Source organism: Ovis canadensis, chromosome 10, assembly GCF_042477335.2.
Source record: "Ovis canadensis isolate MfBH-ARS-UI-01 breed Bighorn chromosome 10, ARS-UI_OviCan_v2, whole genome shotgun sequence".
Classification (NCBI taxonomy): Eukaryota; Metazoa; Chordata; class Mammalia; order Artiodactyla; family Bovidae; genus Ovis; species Ovis canadensis.
Window position 1 is genome coordinate 84,873,985 of NC_091254.1, and position 16,041 is coordinate 84,890,025.

Here is a 16,041-nt window from a genome sequence, read left to right on the forward strand (position 1 = left end):
TGTTCTTTTCCCATGGGAACAAACAGGATTCTTAGCTGAATATCTCGTTTGCAAGAATGTTCAGCCCTGGTTGAGAGTCTCGTTTGCAAGCACTTCTCAACCTTCCTTATACCTTGTTCCCTACAGGGAGGCCTGGCGTGCGGCGATTCATGGGGTCTTAAAGAGTCAGACACGACTGAGCGACTGAACTGAACTCAACTGAATCCCTTTCATGGAGGCTCCACCCTCATGATCTGATCCCCTCCTGATGGCCCCACCTCCTAATAAAGAGTGGGATTAGGTTTTAATGCATGAATTTTGAGGACAGAAACATTCACTCTACCAAGTTGTCACAGATGGAGGTGCTTAGAGAACAGAAATTAATTAATTCTCTCATGGTTCTCGAGGCTGGGAATTCAGCAGCAGGCAGCTTTGGTCTCTGCTGAGCACGTCTCCTCACCCGCTGGTGGCGGCCACCGTGCGGTGTCCTCACATGGTCTCCCCTCTGTCCTTGAGTACCCCTTGTCTCTGTCCTTCTTTATAAAAAAGTTTTTATTGAAATGTGGTTAATTTACAATATTGTGTTACTTTCTTTGTACAGCAAAATGGCTCAGTTATACACAGCTGTACATTCTTTTAAATACTCTTTTCCATTATGGTTTACCTCAGGATATTGAATATCCTGAATATAGTTTGCTGCCCTATACCATAGGACCTTGTTGTCTGTCCATTATACACGTAATAGTTCTCATCTGCTAACCCCAAATTCCCAGTCCATCCCTTCCCCACACCCCCTCCACCCATGCGACCCCAAGTCTGTTCACTATGTCTGTGAGTCTGTTTCTGTTTTGTAGGTAGGTTCATTTTTGCCATATTTTAGATTCCTCTATAAGTGATACGTGATATCTGTCCTCTTTCTGACTTACTTCACTTAGTATGATAAAGTCTAGGTCCATCAACATTTCTGCAGATGGTATTCTTTCTTTCTTTTTATTTTATGGTTGAGTAGTATTGCATCATCTATAAGTATCACATCTTCTTTACCCATTCATTTGTCTATGGACATTTAGGTTATTTCCATGTTTTGGCTATTGTGAACAGTTTTGCTATGAACATAGGGTTGCATGTGTCTTTTTGATTTATAGTTTCCCCCAGATATATGTCCAGAAATGGGATCACTGGATTATAAGATAATTCTGTTTTTAGTTTTCTGAGGAATCTCCATACTGTTTTCCATAATGCCTGTAACAACTGATAATCCCACCAGCAGTCTAGGAGGGTTCTCTTTACTCCATTCCCTCTCAGCCACTGTTATTTTAATGATTATTATTCTCACTGGTGTGAGGTGATACCAAATTGTAGTTCTGGTTTGCATTTCTCCAATAATTCACAATGGTGAGCTTCTTTTGGCCATCTGCGTCTGTCCTTTGGAGAAATGTCTATTTAGTTCTGCCTATTTTTTGATTGGATTTTTTGTTGTTGTTGAATTGTATGAGCTGTTTGTATATTGTGGAAATTAAGCCCTTGTTGGTCACATTATTTGTAGTATTTTCTCCCATTCTGTAGGTTGTCTCTTCATTGTGTTTATGGTTTCCTTTACTGTGCAAAAGCTTGTAAATTTGCTTAGGTCCTGTTTGTTTACTTTTTTTAAAATTAAAAATAATTGTTTGTTTATGGCTATGTGGGCTCTTTGTTGGTGGGGCTTTCCCTCTAATTGTGATGAGCAGGGGCTTCTCGCTAGTGGCAGTGTGTGGGCTTCTCATCTCAGTGGCTCCCCTTGAGCAGAGCACTGGTTCTAGGGTGTGTGGGCTCAGTAGTTGAGGCTCCTGGGCCCCAGAGCACAGGCCGGTAGTTGTGGTCCATGGACTTAAGCTCCATGGCATGTGGGACCCTCCTGGACTAGGGATTGAAACCATGTCTCCTGCATTGGCACATGGGTTCTTTACCAGTGAGCCACCATGAAAGCTCTTTTTGTATATTTTTGCTTATGTTTCTATTGCCTTAGGAGACTGACCTAAGAAAATGTTGGTATAATTTATGTCAGAGAATGTTTGCCTCTAATCTCTTCTAGAGTTCTATGGTGTCGTGTCTTATGATTAAGTCTTTAAGCCATTTTGAATCTATTTTTGTGCGTGGTGGGAGGGTGTGTTCCAGTGTCATTGATTTGCAATCCTGTGTCTTGGTCCTTGTGTCTTAGTCTCCACTTCATCTAAGCACACCAGTCAGATTAGATTAGGTCCAGTATAATTAAGGGTAATGATTAACTCTTTAAAGTCTCTGTCACCAAATTCTAAGGAACTGATGGTTAAAGTGTCAAGTGAATCTGAGAAACAGCAAAGTGAAGAGACTTCAGCAGAGTCCAGTGTGTGAGAGGGAGACGTGAGGAACTCTGAGCTCTGGACACAAGGAGCTGGGATTCCATGTCCACTAAACAGGGGTCGTTAGTCTTTGGTGGGACCTGCCCAGGTGTAAAATGTGCTGAGTGTTGGGATGATGAAAGAGTTATGTAGACGGATGGTGGTGATGGCTGCACAACTATGTGAATGTACTTAGTGCCACTGGGCTGTATGCTTAAAATTGTTAAAATGGTAAATTTCATGTTATATAAATTGTAACACTTATACAAACCTGCATTGCCGGGAGCCAGTGTGAGGAATCCCACCCGTGGCAAAGGTCATGAGGAAGGAAGCCCGACAAAACGCAAAGGCATGATCTGGCTTCAGGGGTTCTCCCTGGGTTTTCCTGAACATCTACCTCCCAAAACCAGAGTCTGCCTGTTTTATTGTACCGTGATTTCCGCTCTTCTGACATTCTCTGGAAAAAGTTAACTCAGGGCTTCAGTTAACAGTCTCCTGCGTATAAAAAGAATATCTTGGCTTAAACCCCTCTGATAGCTTTCTAACTTACCTGACCGGTCTGCCCGGACTTTTACAATTTGTGAATTGCTTAAAGCCCCCCAACCATGAGAGGCACAAAGCTTAAAGCATCTTAAAGATACAGAGCCTTTTCTAAAGAGCTAAAAATTATATTGGTGACAGGTTTCACTGTTGAGTCAATGACTGCAGCCAGGCCTCCATATTCTTTATCTTTTAGGCACCTGAAGGTTATTAATTAAGGTAACTGGGATATAGAAAAAGGAATATAGTAGTTTTGATGTTAGCAACACTAGACTTTTGAGTTAACTACTTTTCTCTTTGTTATAATTCACTGTACTTCTTTCATTGTTACAAATTGTTGTATCCTTGCTATGTATGTAACTTTATTTAGTGCTTTCTGAGAGTGGCACCAGACTTTGGGAAGAACAACACAAATAAGTTCTCTGGTTGACAGACCCTTATCAGAAAAGGGCCGTAAAATGTTAATTGGCCCTCTGGCCAGAAGATGATGTAAATCACCTAAGACTTGTGTATACAACCAGGTATGCAGAGAGAAAGCCTGGTCTCGATAAGAGTCAGGGCTGCTGATGCTGCATAATTTTATATTATCCATTGGTCTCTATGTACAAAAAAAAAGTATAAAAGGCCTTTCTGGACAATAGAAGATGGGCCAGTCACTGGAAAGACTGGTTTCCCCTGTGTGGTCTATTCTCCTTCTCTGCTTTTCAGGCTGAATTCCCATTTGGGGTGTGGAGGCTCGCCATGTCTACTTACTTGCCCTGGCTTCTAAGATCCATGAGAGAGGGAGCCTAAGGTGGGGCACCCTCCGCTATTCAAATGGGCACCGGTGGCCTAATGTAGATGGTACAAATCTCTTGTCCTGAGGTTTTATTAGTTCTCCACGTAAACCAAATTATTCAGCATCTTTTCTCCACTAAATTTCCCACTATACTATTTCTTCCTAATCTCTCTTATATTTCTAATTAAATAATTCTTTCTAAGATGCCATGCTGTCTCCCCTTCAAATTACCCTGGATCCACTGGGGCTGGACCCTGGCACTGTATAGTAGCACTGAATCTTTGAGAACATGAGAGAACAGGGCAGATGACACATGGCATGGCTTCTAGTTCTCTGATCTGACCTCCCACCTTCTCCTGTTCATGACTTGATGAATTTTTCCTTAGAGAAGTGCCTGTGTCTTGTCATGAGTTCAAAGACAGGAGCTAGTGCTGTGACAGTGATTCCCTACCCCCACCCTCCTGGCATCGTGAGTATCTCAGTCTCTTTATTCCCAGGATCCTACCTTGAACTCACAAATGTGTGTCATCCCATCTTGTGAACATCTGCACAAGTTCCCCATCAGGGCAGGAACAGATCCTACTGGCTGTTGCATCCATGTCACAGGGGAAGGTAATTGGAGTGAAGTACAGTGTGTTGATCACAGAAGTTCTCCTGAGTTCTTTTTTGAACACAGGAGATATTTATAAAATCCTCTCAAATACTTTGGGTGTATGACTTTGGATATATACTTGAGAGAAGCAGGCTTAAGACAGTTGTTTGCTAATCAGAACCACATTCTCTAGGGTGATTTAAAGCAAAAGCAGAGAGCATGAAAGCAATTTAGGAAATCACTCAGCAGCAGCTGGAGAGTGTTCTCAAGCTAGAGAACTGGATAGAACAATATGCTGTGAGAGATGGTGGTCACGTGGAAGCTTAGTCATGTGAAGGGTTCTGTATTAAAAGTGAATGAATCACACTTCTACTTATGATTAGCAGATTCCTTCAGTCATGAAGGAAGGTCATTAAGGTTTGTCAGTTTTACAGTTTATGCTGTGAATACTAAATGGGTTCTGTCACCCACAGAAGGTGAGGGGCCTTAGGTGAACTAATGCTGTCTCACCTGTGTCCAGCTGTGGATCCTGTCCTGGTTCAGCCCCACATCCCACACCCCCGCCTCCTGCATTATCAAGTCTTTGGGTCTGTCCTGATCAGACTCCCACACTGCTGTTTACACAGCTCACCCTCCTGCTTCAGCCCTTCTCAGACCCCTCTTCACATTCGGGAAGCAGCTCCAGGTCCTCAGACAGAGAACAGGCTTCCTTGCCGTCTGCCCCCTTCAGCCTTTCCAGCTCCACCCCGACTCGGTGTCTGGCTGTGCTGGCTCTGTGGGGTCCTTTCTCACCCCGCCTGTCTGTGCACACTGGTCCCTCTGTCCCAGAGCCAGGGAGCAGTGCACAGGACCCACAGAGAAGATGGGACCTGCCATTTCCTCCCACTCCTCCAGGGGGCGCCAGTGCCTCTCTGTCTTCCCACAGCCCTCTCTGGGTGCCCTTGACCATTTATGAGTCCCCCAACTGCCCCCAAGCTGTGAATGCAGGAAGGCGCCTCAGCCCAGCATGTTCTGTCCCAGGACCCCTGCACTTGCTGTGTCTTCTTCCAGATGTTTCCCCAGAGAGTCTCAGGGCTCCCGTGTCTCCCCAGAAAAGTGAGTCTCAGTCATGTCCAACTGTTTGTGACTTCACGACTATACAGTCATTGGAATTCTCCAGGCCAGAATACTGAAGTGGCTGGCCTTTCCCTTCTCCAAGGGATCTTCCCAACCCAGGGATCAAATCCAGGTCTCTTGCTTTGTAGGCAATTCTTTAGCAGCTGAGCCACAGGGGAATCCCAGCAATACTGGCGTGGGTAGTCTATCCCTTCTCCAGCATATCTTCCCAACCCAGGAATTGAACTAGAGTCTCCTGCATTGCAGGCGGATTCTTTACCAGCTGAGCTGTCAGGGACAGCCCTTATATAGGATTATATGTGGGATTATAGGATTAACACAGCATTTATATAGGAATAACAGTTAAACAACTGGTTGCTGCTCAGTAATTTCTCTGGCATGACTTGGAAATCTTTACTCTGAAAACCTGGAAAATAGTGTATTTTCCTAATGATTTGGATAAAAGCATTATCTAGGAAAAATTCAAAGCATCAACTGATCGCTTTGTTGTAATTATTTATGTTACCTCATCTGTGATGGAATGTTAAGAAGAAAACAATTTAAAAACTTTTGTGTTGGTCTATTTTGGACTTTACAGTCCATTAGATTTAATTAACATATGCCTTCTTAGACTACTGGCAGGTAATTATGAATTAAGGAGAAAAAAATTATATTTAAAAGCTTTAGTACTAAATCTGAAAAAAGTGTTAGTCAAGAAACTTAGTATGAACACTGAACTAACACATGCTAAAGGGTAAAAATGAATCCTTTTGGACTTAATGAAACAATGGTTTGTGTGTCTATGTCCTGGGGTCCTGATTCTGATCACAGACCCAGTGTCCAGAGTGTCTCCTTAGGACTTTTCTGTCCTGAGTCCAAAGCGCAGGGCCACTTGTGGTTAGGGAAGAGCGGAGAAGGGGGCTGACGTTTAATGAGTGTGTTGGTGGTTTGATTTCTCAGAACGTGTGGATGAAGTTGTCATTGACGTTCTGAGATGAAGAAAATGAGGTTTAGTTGCTCGTCTAACATCATCAGGCTCATGAGAGGGACTGAGCTGCAGCCTGCTGCCTCCAGATTCTCCATCTGACTCATTCACAGGCTGAGCTGTGGCCCAAGCTCCTGAGATTTGCTCTGCGAGGGGCTCAGGTTCCCAGAGTATCTGCCTGGAGCCCTGCCCGTGGTCACCAGGGCGCCAGACCTGGACACTCGCTTCCCTAGAGGGGTTGTGGACCCTGTGGGATGAGACTGGGGCTGAGTTTCTCGGGTCCTGCTTTTAAAAGGTAGGAGCAGTTGTAATTTTTTCTTTCTGTGAAAAAAATTTAAGGTTCAATAGTGAGGGGCGTCTTGACTATAGAGAACTGATAGGTGCTCTGGGCTGTTGGATGATTTCCATTTTGATTTGGGCCCTTTGGGTTCTGTTCTTTTATTTTCATGTTTGGAAGGTGTTCAGTCCTAATGAAAGAAGTCTTGCTTCCTGATTGGGACTGGGAATGTTGCAGAGATTGATGGAGGCCACGCTAGGATTCAGTTTCTGTCTAACGTTCTTTGGGAACAAGTGTCTAGCAAATGCACTGTGGCAAAGATTACAGAGAATCTATTAGTTTTTCCATTGCTAATATTTACATCATTGATTATAATCATGTAGAAAGTTGCCCTAGAATGTACACATTTTTATATGACATAGATCCCTCTTCTCTCATTCCCACATAGCAATGAAATAGTATTTTAGTTCGGTCAAATTTAGGACTCTTAGTTGTTTTTCTTTATGAAACATGTAAATAATTGTTAAGCTGAGTTTTAGGAAAAAAAAAAAAACTTAGCTGTTGGTGCCTCCTTAATTGAACTACTGTTTAGAAGTTTTTCAGTTAAGTTCAGTCGCACAGTCATGTCCGACTCTTTGCGACCCCATGAACTGCAGCACGCCAGGCCTCCCTGTCCATCACCAACTCCCAGAGTTCACTGAAATTCACAGCCATAGAGTTGGTGATGCCATCCAACCATCTCATCCTCTGTCATCCCCTTCTCCTCCTGCCCTCAATCTTTCCCAGCATCAGGGTCAATTCAAATGAGTCAGCTCTTCACATCAGGTAGCCAAAGTATTGGAGTTTCAGCTTCAAAATCAGTCCTTCCAGTGAACACTCAGGACTGATCTTCTTGCAGTCCAAGGGACTCTCAAGAGTCTTCTCCAACACCGCAGTTCAATAGCCATCAATTCTTCGGCTCTCAGCTTTCTTTATAGTCCAACTCTCACATCCATACATGACCACTGGAAAAACCACAGCCTTTACTAGATGGACCTTTGTTGACAAAGTCATGTCTCTGCTTTTTAATATGCTGTCTAGGTTGGTCATAACTTTTCTTCCAAGGAGTAAGGAAAAGTAAGTAACTTTTCTTTCATGGCTGCAGTCACCATCTGAAGTGATTTTGGAGCCCCCCAAAATAGCCACTGATTCCACTATTTCCTCATCTATTTCCCATGAAGTGATGGGACCAGATTCCATGATCTTAGTTTTCTGAATGTTGAGCTTTAAGCCAACTTTTTCACTCTCCTCTTTCACGTTCATCAAGAGGCCCTTTAGTTCTTCTTCACTTTCTGCCATAAGGGTGGTGTCATCTGCATATCTGAGGTTATTGATATTTCTCTCCTGGCAATCTTGATTGCAGCTTCTCCATCATCCAACCTGGCATTTCTCATGATGTACTCTGCATATAAGTTAAATAAGCAGGGTGTCAATATACCGCCTTGACGTACTCCTTTTCCTATTTGGAACCAATCTGTTGTTCCATGTCCAGTTCTAACTGTTGCTTCCTGACCTCCATACAGCTTTCTCAAGAGGCAGGTCAGGTGGTCTTGTATTCCCATCTCTTTCAGAATTTTCTTTTTTTTTTTTAATTTTTACTTTATTTTACTTTACAATATTGTATTGGTTTTGCCATACATTGACATGAATCCACCACGGGTGTATACAAGCTCCCAATCCTGAATCCCCCTCTCACCTCCCACCCCATATCATCTCTCTGGATCGTCCCCATGCACCAGCCCCAAGCATCCTGTATCCTGTATCGAACATAGACTGGCACTTTGTTTCTTACATGATAGTATACGTTTCAATGCCATTCTCCCAAATCATCCCATCCTCTCCCTCCACAGTTTATTGTGATCCACACAGTCAAAGGCTTTGGCATAGGCAGAGTTAGGTTCAAATTTACTGGGGATAAATGTTAAGAACCTAGTCAGATTAATTGATTTATGTTTAATTTTTAGTATTGATTTGGTATTTAAACTGCAGATTTTTGACTACTATGTAGTCTTTGTCTTATTTTTTTCAAAATATAAGTTTCCAGTTTGAAGCACCCCATTAATGTGCATTTGCATACTGTGCCTTTGCATTTGTAGGTGTATTCGTCAGGCCTTGAAGGAGAAAGTCACAATCTTAGTAACTCATCAGTTGCAGTACCTAGAAGATGCAAGTCAGATTCTGATACTGAAAGATGTGAGTAGTTTCTAGAAGTCTGGGGAATTGCTTTCCTCTCAGGTGTGTTGAAGAACAGACCTCCCCGCAGGTCATTCTCCTTGGATTCATGGTAAACACCCCCTTCTCAGAGCAGGTGGTGGTCATGCCTTGGAGGATGAAACCAAAGCCCTGTAACCCCCAAGGCTCCTGTCCATGGGAATCTCCAGGCAACAATACTGGAGCGGGTGGCCATGGCCTCCTCCAGGGGATCTTCCTGACTCAGGGATCAAACCCGAGTCTCTTGCTATCGAATCCTGTCTCATTGGCAGTCAGGTTCTTTACCACTGGCACCACCTGGGAAGTCCAAAAATGACACTACTACAGTCTAAGCCACATAAACCCTAAAGTATATAAAAGTGCAACAGTACTGCTAAATCGTCACTGTTCTGATGAAATCTGTTAAGGATAATGATTCAATTTTGTTTAGAAGTTTTTATTTTCCTCTTTCACAGCTTAAGTCAAAATGTATCACTTAGAAATTAGAGATACTAACATCTGATTGTATCTAAGTGATTGTTATACATAGTTTGCCTAAAGAGCATCTTCCATCAACACTAGAAGTGAGGTTGGGTAGCTGAGCACCCGAGTCAGAGATGCCCTCTCTGCTGATGTCTCCAGTTGCTGGTCTTCCTGCCCAGGTCTCTATGTGCCTGATACGTGTGGGAGCCTGTGCAGCAGGAAGACAAGGCCCTGCCCTCACGGGGCTCCTGTTCTTATGGGGAGGATGTGACACAGAGAGGTGGACTGACATCCTGGCTGCCTCCCTGAGGAGCTGCTGCCTCACGGGGTCTGAGTGACATGAAAGTGGGGGCCACCTGGGGGAGGGGGTCTGAGGCAGGGGGTCCTAAGGAAGGAGCTGACCTGGCAGGTTGGAGGAATGTCAGGAAGACCAGCGTGTCTGAGGAGAGTGAGCAGGGGATGGGAGGGAGCTGATCTCCGAGCTGTGGACAATGGGCGGTTGTAGGATGGAAGCCATCGGATGGTCTAGAGCAGAGGAGGGATGTGGTCTGATGTGGATTTGAAATATTCCTCTGATGGTCACTGAAGGGGTGACAGAAGAAGTAATTAGGAATCTTAGTAAAGCTGAGGAGACAGAAGTGTGGTCTCAGGCTAGAGTATCAGTTTCTAGAGCTGCCGCAACCAAGTACCACAAACTGGGTGACATCAAAACAACAGAAGTTTATCGTCTCCCTGTTCTGGAGGCTACAAGTCCCAAACCCAGGTGCTGGTAGGGCTGTGCTTTCCAGGGGAGAATCCTTTCCTCCAGCCTATTTCACCGGCCTTCCTTGGTCTTCCTTGGCTTCCAGCTGCACCGCTGTGGTCTCTGCCTCTGATGTCACAGGGTCATTGTCCCCATGTTTGTCTGAGTCTCATAAGAACCTCAGCCATATTGGATGTAGGGTCACCCTCCTCCAGAGTGACCTCATCTTAACTTGATTACATCTGCAAAGACCCTGCTTCCAAATAAGGTCATGTTCACAGGTGTCATGTTTGAACTTATCTATTTGAGGAGGGGGCATCATCCAACCCCTAGCATGGTTGAGGGGTGGGGTGGAGAGTAGTGAGAAGTGTTCAGACTTAGAGGTCATTTGATGCTTCACTCTTTGGCTTGTTTGCCTCTGTGTCTCAGCACCTTTGTCTGGGGCTGGTTCCTATTATCCCAGCCGGGCACAGTGACAGTGACAGTGGTCAGTGGAAATTTCATGAGTGACTCTTACCTGTATGCAGATGTGCTGGTCCCCACCTCTGGGTTAAGTTTCAATTTCTTTCCTGGAATATCCTCCCCAATTGACTTTTTTTAAAGAAATTCTGCTTGTGACATGATGTGCTATATGTGCTTAGTCACTCAGTCGTGTCTGACTCTTTGTGACCCCATGGATCCTCTGTCCATGGGATTTCCCAGGCAAGAACACTGGAATGGGTTGCTGTGCCCTCTTCCAGGGGATCTTCCCAACCCAGGGATTGAACCCAGGTCTCCCGCATTGCAGATAGATTCTCTACTGTCTGAGCCATCAGGGAGGCTTCTCTCAATTCCCCTGTTGTCTGTAACAGAGATTGTGCTGATCTTCCCACTAACCTCTGTGCTTTTTGCTTCCCTAAGTGCCCAGGGTACTTATGTCAATGGCCTGCATTTCAAACACACAAGCACATGTTTCTTTCATATCTCCCAGCACCTAACACAGGGTTTGGCAGAGAACACAATGCTCAGTTCTATACTGAGTTGACTGAACTAGATTTTTCAACAAGAATTCTAGTCTCAGGGATCATTTTTTTTTTAATTTTTACTAAAACCATAATTTAAGGCCACATAATTTTTCTTGATTAGTATTTAGGTTGTTTTAATATTATCAAAAGTAAATAAATTCCTTTCAATTTTTTTTTAATTTTAGGGCAAAACAGTGAAAAGGGGAACTTACTCTGAGTTCCTGAAATCTAGGGTAGATATTCTTTCCCTTTTCGACAAGGGGAATAAGCAATCTGAACCATCTCCAGTTCCAGGAACTCCCACTCTGATCTCCAAGTCTTTGGGTCAGTCTCTACAGTCTCATAGACCCTCGTTGAAAGATGTGGCTCCAGAAGACGAAGATGTGAGTTTCTATCCATCAGTGTGCCCTGGTCTTTTTGCTCTTGGTGGCCTCATGGGCCTTCAGTCTGCTTCTCTAATGATATGATATCTTCATTTTTCCCAAAGTAGACCCCAAAGTTCCCAAAGTCTTATTCCATGGAATTCATGGAAGAGCATGAAGGGAGCAAGCCTGTTAGTGGTTCTCCTTTGGGTGTCGTTGGAAAATCCTATGGAGGTCAGCACTGGGTGCACTGCTGTGTGCTGTGCATTTCTAGGTACATGTGGCTCACACTGATTGAGAACTCTTCAGTTTACCATGGTTATGCCCTACTTGCTCTCATGGCTCCCAACTTCCTATGCATCCAGAAGCTTAATGTGAAGACTGCCTTAGACTGAGTCCTGCTCTTGCCACAGTAAATCATCTACTTATCCTGCATGTTGGAATGTTCTAGCACTGCATATGACTAATGGTAGTATTTTACCTCGGTGTCAGATAGTTTGTGATAAGTCAGAGGTAATGTGTGCAAAGGACTTGACGCACGGTAGACACTTCAGTGTTATTTCCTGTCCTCCTTACCCTTCAAGACCAAGAACCACATCTTATCGACCTTGGATCCCAGTGGGCAGGATAGAGTAGGACATTTTAGGCTCCCGTGACTCTATAGTGCATTCTAAGTCCTCCAGACAGAAATGCAGAAACGTACTAGATCTCCCTTAAAATACACAGATAGTCTTTGATATCCAAACCTTCAATATCCAAATCCAGGAGCCTGGATGACTCTGATAATTACTCGGATTAGCTCTTCACTTTCTAGACTCAAGAATCACTCTGAAATTTCAGAACCAAATAGACTCAGATCGTACATTTGCAATGTGCTATCCAAACTGATTACTCCAGCCCTCTCTGTGATCTCAGTTCACTGTATTTGGCTAGTATTTTGAGCCTGTGTTTTCTGTTTCTATCATTGAGTGACACAAGTCATCTAGAGGGATATATTAGCTCCAATCATTTTGTGTGTTATTTTAGAGCAAACTTCTGCATTTATACATTAATTGATTTTGTTGTGTGTGTGCTGAGAGTCATGATCTGTTTTAAGCTACCCAACAGTGAATAACCTCGTGCAAATGTTCTTTTATTTCTAATAGAGTCCTAGGAGTGGGATGGCTGTGTCCAGGAGTAAACGCATATGTGGTTTGCCCAGATATTCCCACACCCTTTTCCGTAGGAGATGGACCATCCGGCGCTCCTGCCAGTGCATGTGGTGTGTCTGTTTCCCCACAGTCTTGCGGTGGAGGGCAGTGCTGAACTCTTGAAATTTGGGGTTCATTATATAAAATTTCATCTCTCACTGCCATGTTTCCCTTCCAGACTGAGAACATACAGGTTACACTACCTCTAGAGGACCAATTGGAAGGAAACGTGGAGTTTAAGACCTATGCAAGTTACTTCACAGCTGGTGCTCCCTGGCCTGTCATCATCTTCCTTATTCTGGTAAACATCGCAGCTCAGGTACGTAAAGGTTGATCTTTACATACTATTTATACTGTATTTTATGATTATTTTTGTGTATTAAGAGATTTATCTCAATGAATTAGCTCATGAGGTTGTGGGATCTAGCTTGGTGAATGTGAAATCAGCAAGGCAGGCCTGCAGGCTGGAACCTCAGTCAGGAGCTGACCCTGCTGTCTTGAGGCAGAATTTCTTCCTCCTCCAGGAAGCCTCAGGTTTTGCTCTTGGGGCCTTTGCCTGAGTGGATGAGGCCACCGCAGTGTTGAGGATGATCTCCTCTACTTAACTTCTAATGATGGATGTGAACCACATCCACAAACTACCTTCACAGCAACATCTAGACGAGTGTTTGGTTGAAACACTGGAGACTGGCCCAGCCAAGCTGACACTGGAACTGACCATCACTGTACCTGTCAAGCTTTTTGCTTCGAAAAATCCCAACATTTGTACTGTTATTACTGCCTTTTACAGTCCACTTGGATTTGCATTGACATACATTATATTTGGGGAGCAAAGCCTTCTAGGGAAAAGGGGATTTCTTTTAAAGATATTAACTTGTAAGTTGCCCTCCTCTGACCTGTGGTCATCTGGGGAGGGGGCTTGGTGAAGACCTGAGCCGAAAGGACCGTCTCCGTGTTCTGGAGCTTTTCCATCCCCCATCCTGGTGAGCGGGGTGTGAGGCTCAGTGATGTCTGTGTCTGAGTGACTGCTGTTTCCTGCTCCAGGTTGCCTACGTCCTGCAGGATTTGTGGCTTTTAAACTGGTGAGTGATTCCTGGTCTGACTGAAAGTGCTGAAAGTCTACATGAAGCCTCACTTTCCCACAGAGTCAGGGGGACTGACCCTCACATAGTTTCCCTGAAGAAAGATGAAAGTTCCTGCGGGTGGTGTGTGATCCCCCGTGATCTCTCCCATGTCCCTCCTTTTAGCAGCTTCACAGAAAGTTTTTTTTTTTCTTTTTTTGAACATTTAATATTGTATTGGAATATAGCTGATCAACAATGTTGTGATAGTTTCAGATGAACTTCAAAGGGACTCAGCCATACATATGCATGTATCCTTTCTCCCCCAAACCCCGCTCACATCCAGGCTGCCACATAACACTGGGCAGAGTTCCATGTGCTATACAATAAGCCCTTGTTGGTTACTTGTTTTAAATCCAGCAGTGTGTGCATGAGCATCCAAACTCTCTAACTATCCTTCTCCTCGGCAACCATAAGTTCCTTTTCTAAGTCTGTCTTCACAGACAGTTTTGAAAGCTGAAAGTCGTGATTCAGATTTTTAAAAGGAAGACACACAGAGGGCCTTGTGAGCTGGGAAATGCTTTGCAGCATAAAATACATTTCTTGAATTGAGGTAAATTTTTTGATATTTGTATAAATTCTATGTATAATCTATAGTGTAATATTTTTTCTTCCCTGTTCCATAGGGCGAATGTACAAAGTGGCCTGTATTTAGGGACATATGTAGAAGAAGCTGCAGATGTAATGTTTGTGCTGAACTGGTTCTTAGGAGTTTATTCAGGTAAAGTTGTGTCATCTGCTCCATTATAGCAGAGTCTAAGGTGTTTATAATGAGTCTGTGTGATAAACTAGGGCTTCCAAAGTAATTCAGCAATGTCTTAACTGATTGTCTTAGTCTCATTTACTCTGTGAATTAATTAGAGTAATTATTTTAAAGATCTACTTGAAGAAAAGAGGTTGAATAAAGACTCTTAATTTGCTCTGTACTGGATTTTGGTAGTTAAACCAGGATTGTACATTCAGAAAATCAGCCCCTGGCGAATACATGGCTATTGTCTATTAAATAGATTGCTTTAGCTAAATCTTTTATCTCTATATTGATGGGTAAGGGGATTAGAAATGAATCCCCACCCTGTGGTTCAGGTTGTTCCAATTCAGTCTAAATAACCCCTGGCTTTTATTGATCTTGGGTGAAATCCTCTGGCAGCATGGGCCCCAGATAAAAGCATTATTCCTTCCCAGGTATGCAAACCTCCCCTTTACCACACTGGTCATCTCTTGGGCTTCACTAATTACTAGAGAAGCTAAGCAGGGGAAATCCAGGGCCTGGGATTAGATTCCCCCTCTTTCTTACCTTGAGATCACAGTGTTGTCTTCTCCCCAACTGTGTGATTAATTTTACATTTGGTGTATCAGACTAATATTAGCGTGACTGTCTCTATTCACAAGAATGTTTAGAATATATATCACTTTATGTACTACTTAAAGGGTATCTTCACCTAAAATTTTAAATATCTTCTTTATCTATTTATTTGTTGATAGACATTTAGGTTGCTTCCATGCCATGGCTTTTGTAAATATTGCTGCTATGAATATTGGGGTACATGTGTCTTTTTGAATTATGGTTTTCTCAGGGTATAGGCCCAGTTGTGAGATTGCTGGGTCCAAGAGTAGTTGTATTTTTAGTTTGCTAAGGAACCTCCATACTGTTCCCCATAGTGGCTGTATCAATTTACATTCCTACCAACAGTGCAAGGGGGTTGCCTTTTCTCCACATTCTCTAGCATTTATTGTTTGTGTATTTTTTGGTGATGGCCATTCTGACTGGTGTGAGGTAATACCTTATTGTAGTTTTGATCTACATTTCTCTAATAGTGATATTGACCATCTTTTCACGTGCCTCTTGGCCATCTGTATGTCTTCTTTGAAGAAATGTCTATTTAGGTCTTCTGCCCATTTTTAATTTTTTTTTTTTTTTCCTGCTATTGAGCTGCATGAGCTGCTTGTATATTGTGGAGATTAATCCCTGTCAGTTGCTTAGTCTGCAGTTATTTTCTCCCATTCTTAGGACTGTCTTTTCATTTCATTTATGGTACATATATACACTGGAATATTACTCATCCATAGAGAGTAATGAAATTGGGTCATTTGTAGAGACGTGGATGGACCTAGAGTCTACCATGCAGAGTAAAGTAAGTCGAAAGAGAAAAACAAACAAAATGCTTATATTAATGCATATATATGGAATCTAGAAAAACGGTACATACACACCTATTTACAGGGAAGGAATGGAGTCGTAGATGTAGAGAACAGATGTGTAGATACAACGAGGGGTGGGGAGGTGGGGAAGATGAACTGGGAGATTAG

At 43.2% G+C, this 16,041-nt stretch overlaps 1 protein-coding gene across 1 annotated transcript in view; it reads left to right on the forward strand.

Moving 5' to 3' along the window:
• The window catches only part of LOC138446670 (ATP-binding cassette sub-family C member 4-like), a 161,567-nt gene that overhangs the window by 51,385 nt on the left and 94,141 nt on the right, over window positions 1–16,041 (forward strand). The window contains exons 13-17 of the mRNA XM_069601899.1: window positions 8,739–8,835; window positions 11,247–11,444; window positions 12,792–12,932; window positions 13,658–13,695; window positions 14,361–14,455. Of these exons, the coding sequence (XP_069458000.1) occupies window positions 8,739–8,835; window positions 11,247–11,444; window positions 12,792–12,932; window positions 13,658–13,695; window positions 14,361–14,455 (569 nt within the window). The remainder of the gene's footprint in view (window positions 1–8,738; window positions 8,836–11,246; window positions 11,445–12,791; window positions 12,933–13,657; window positions 13,696–14,360; window positions 14,456–16,041) is intronic.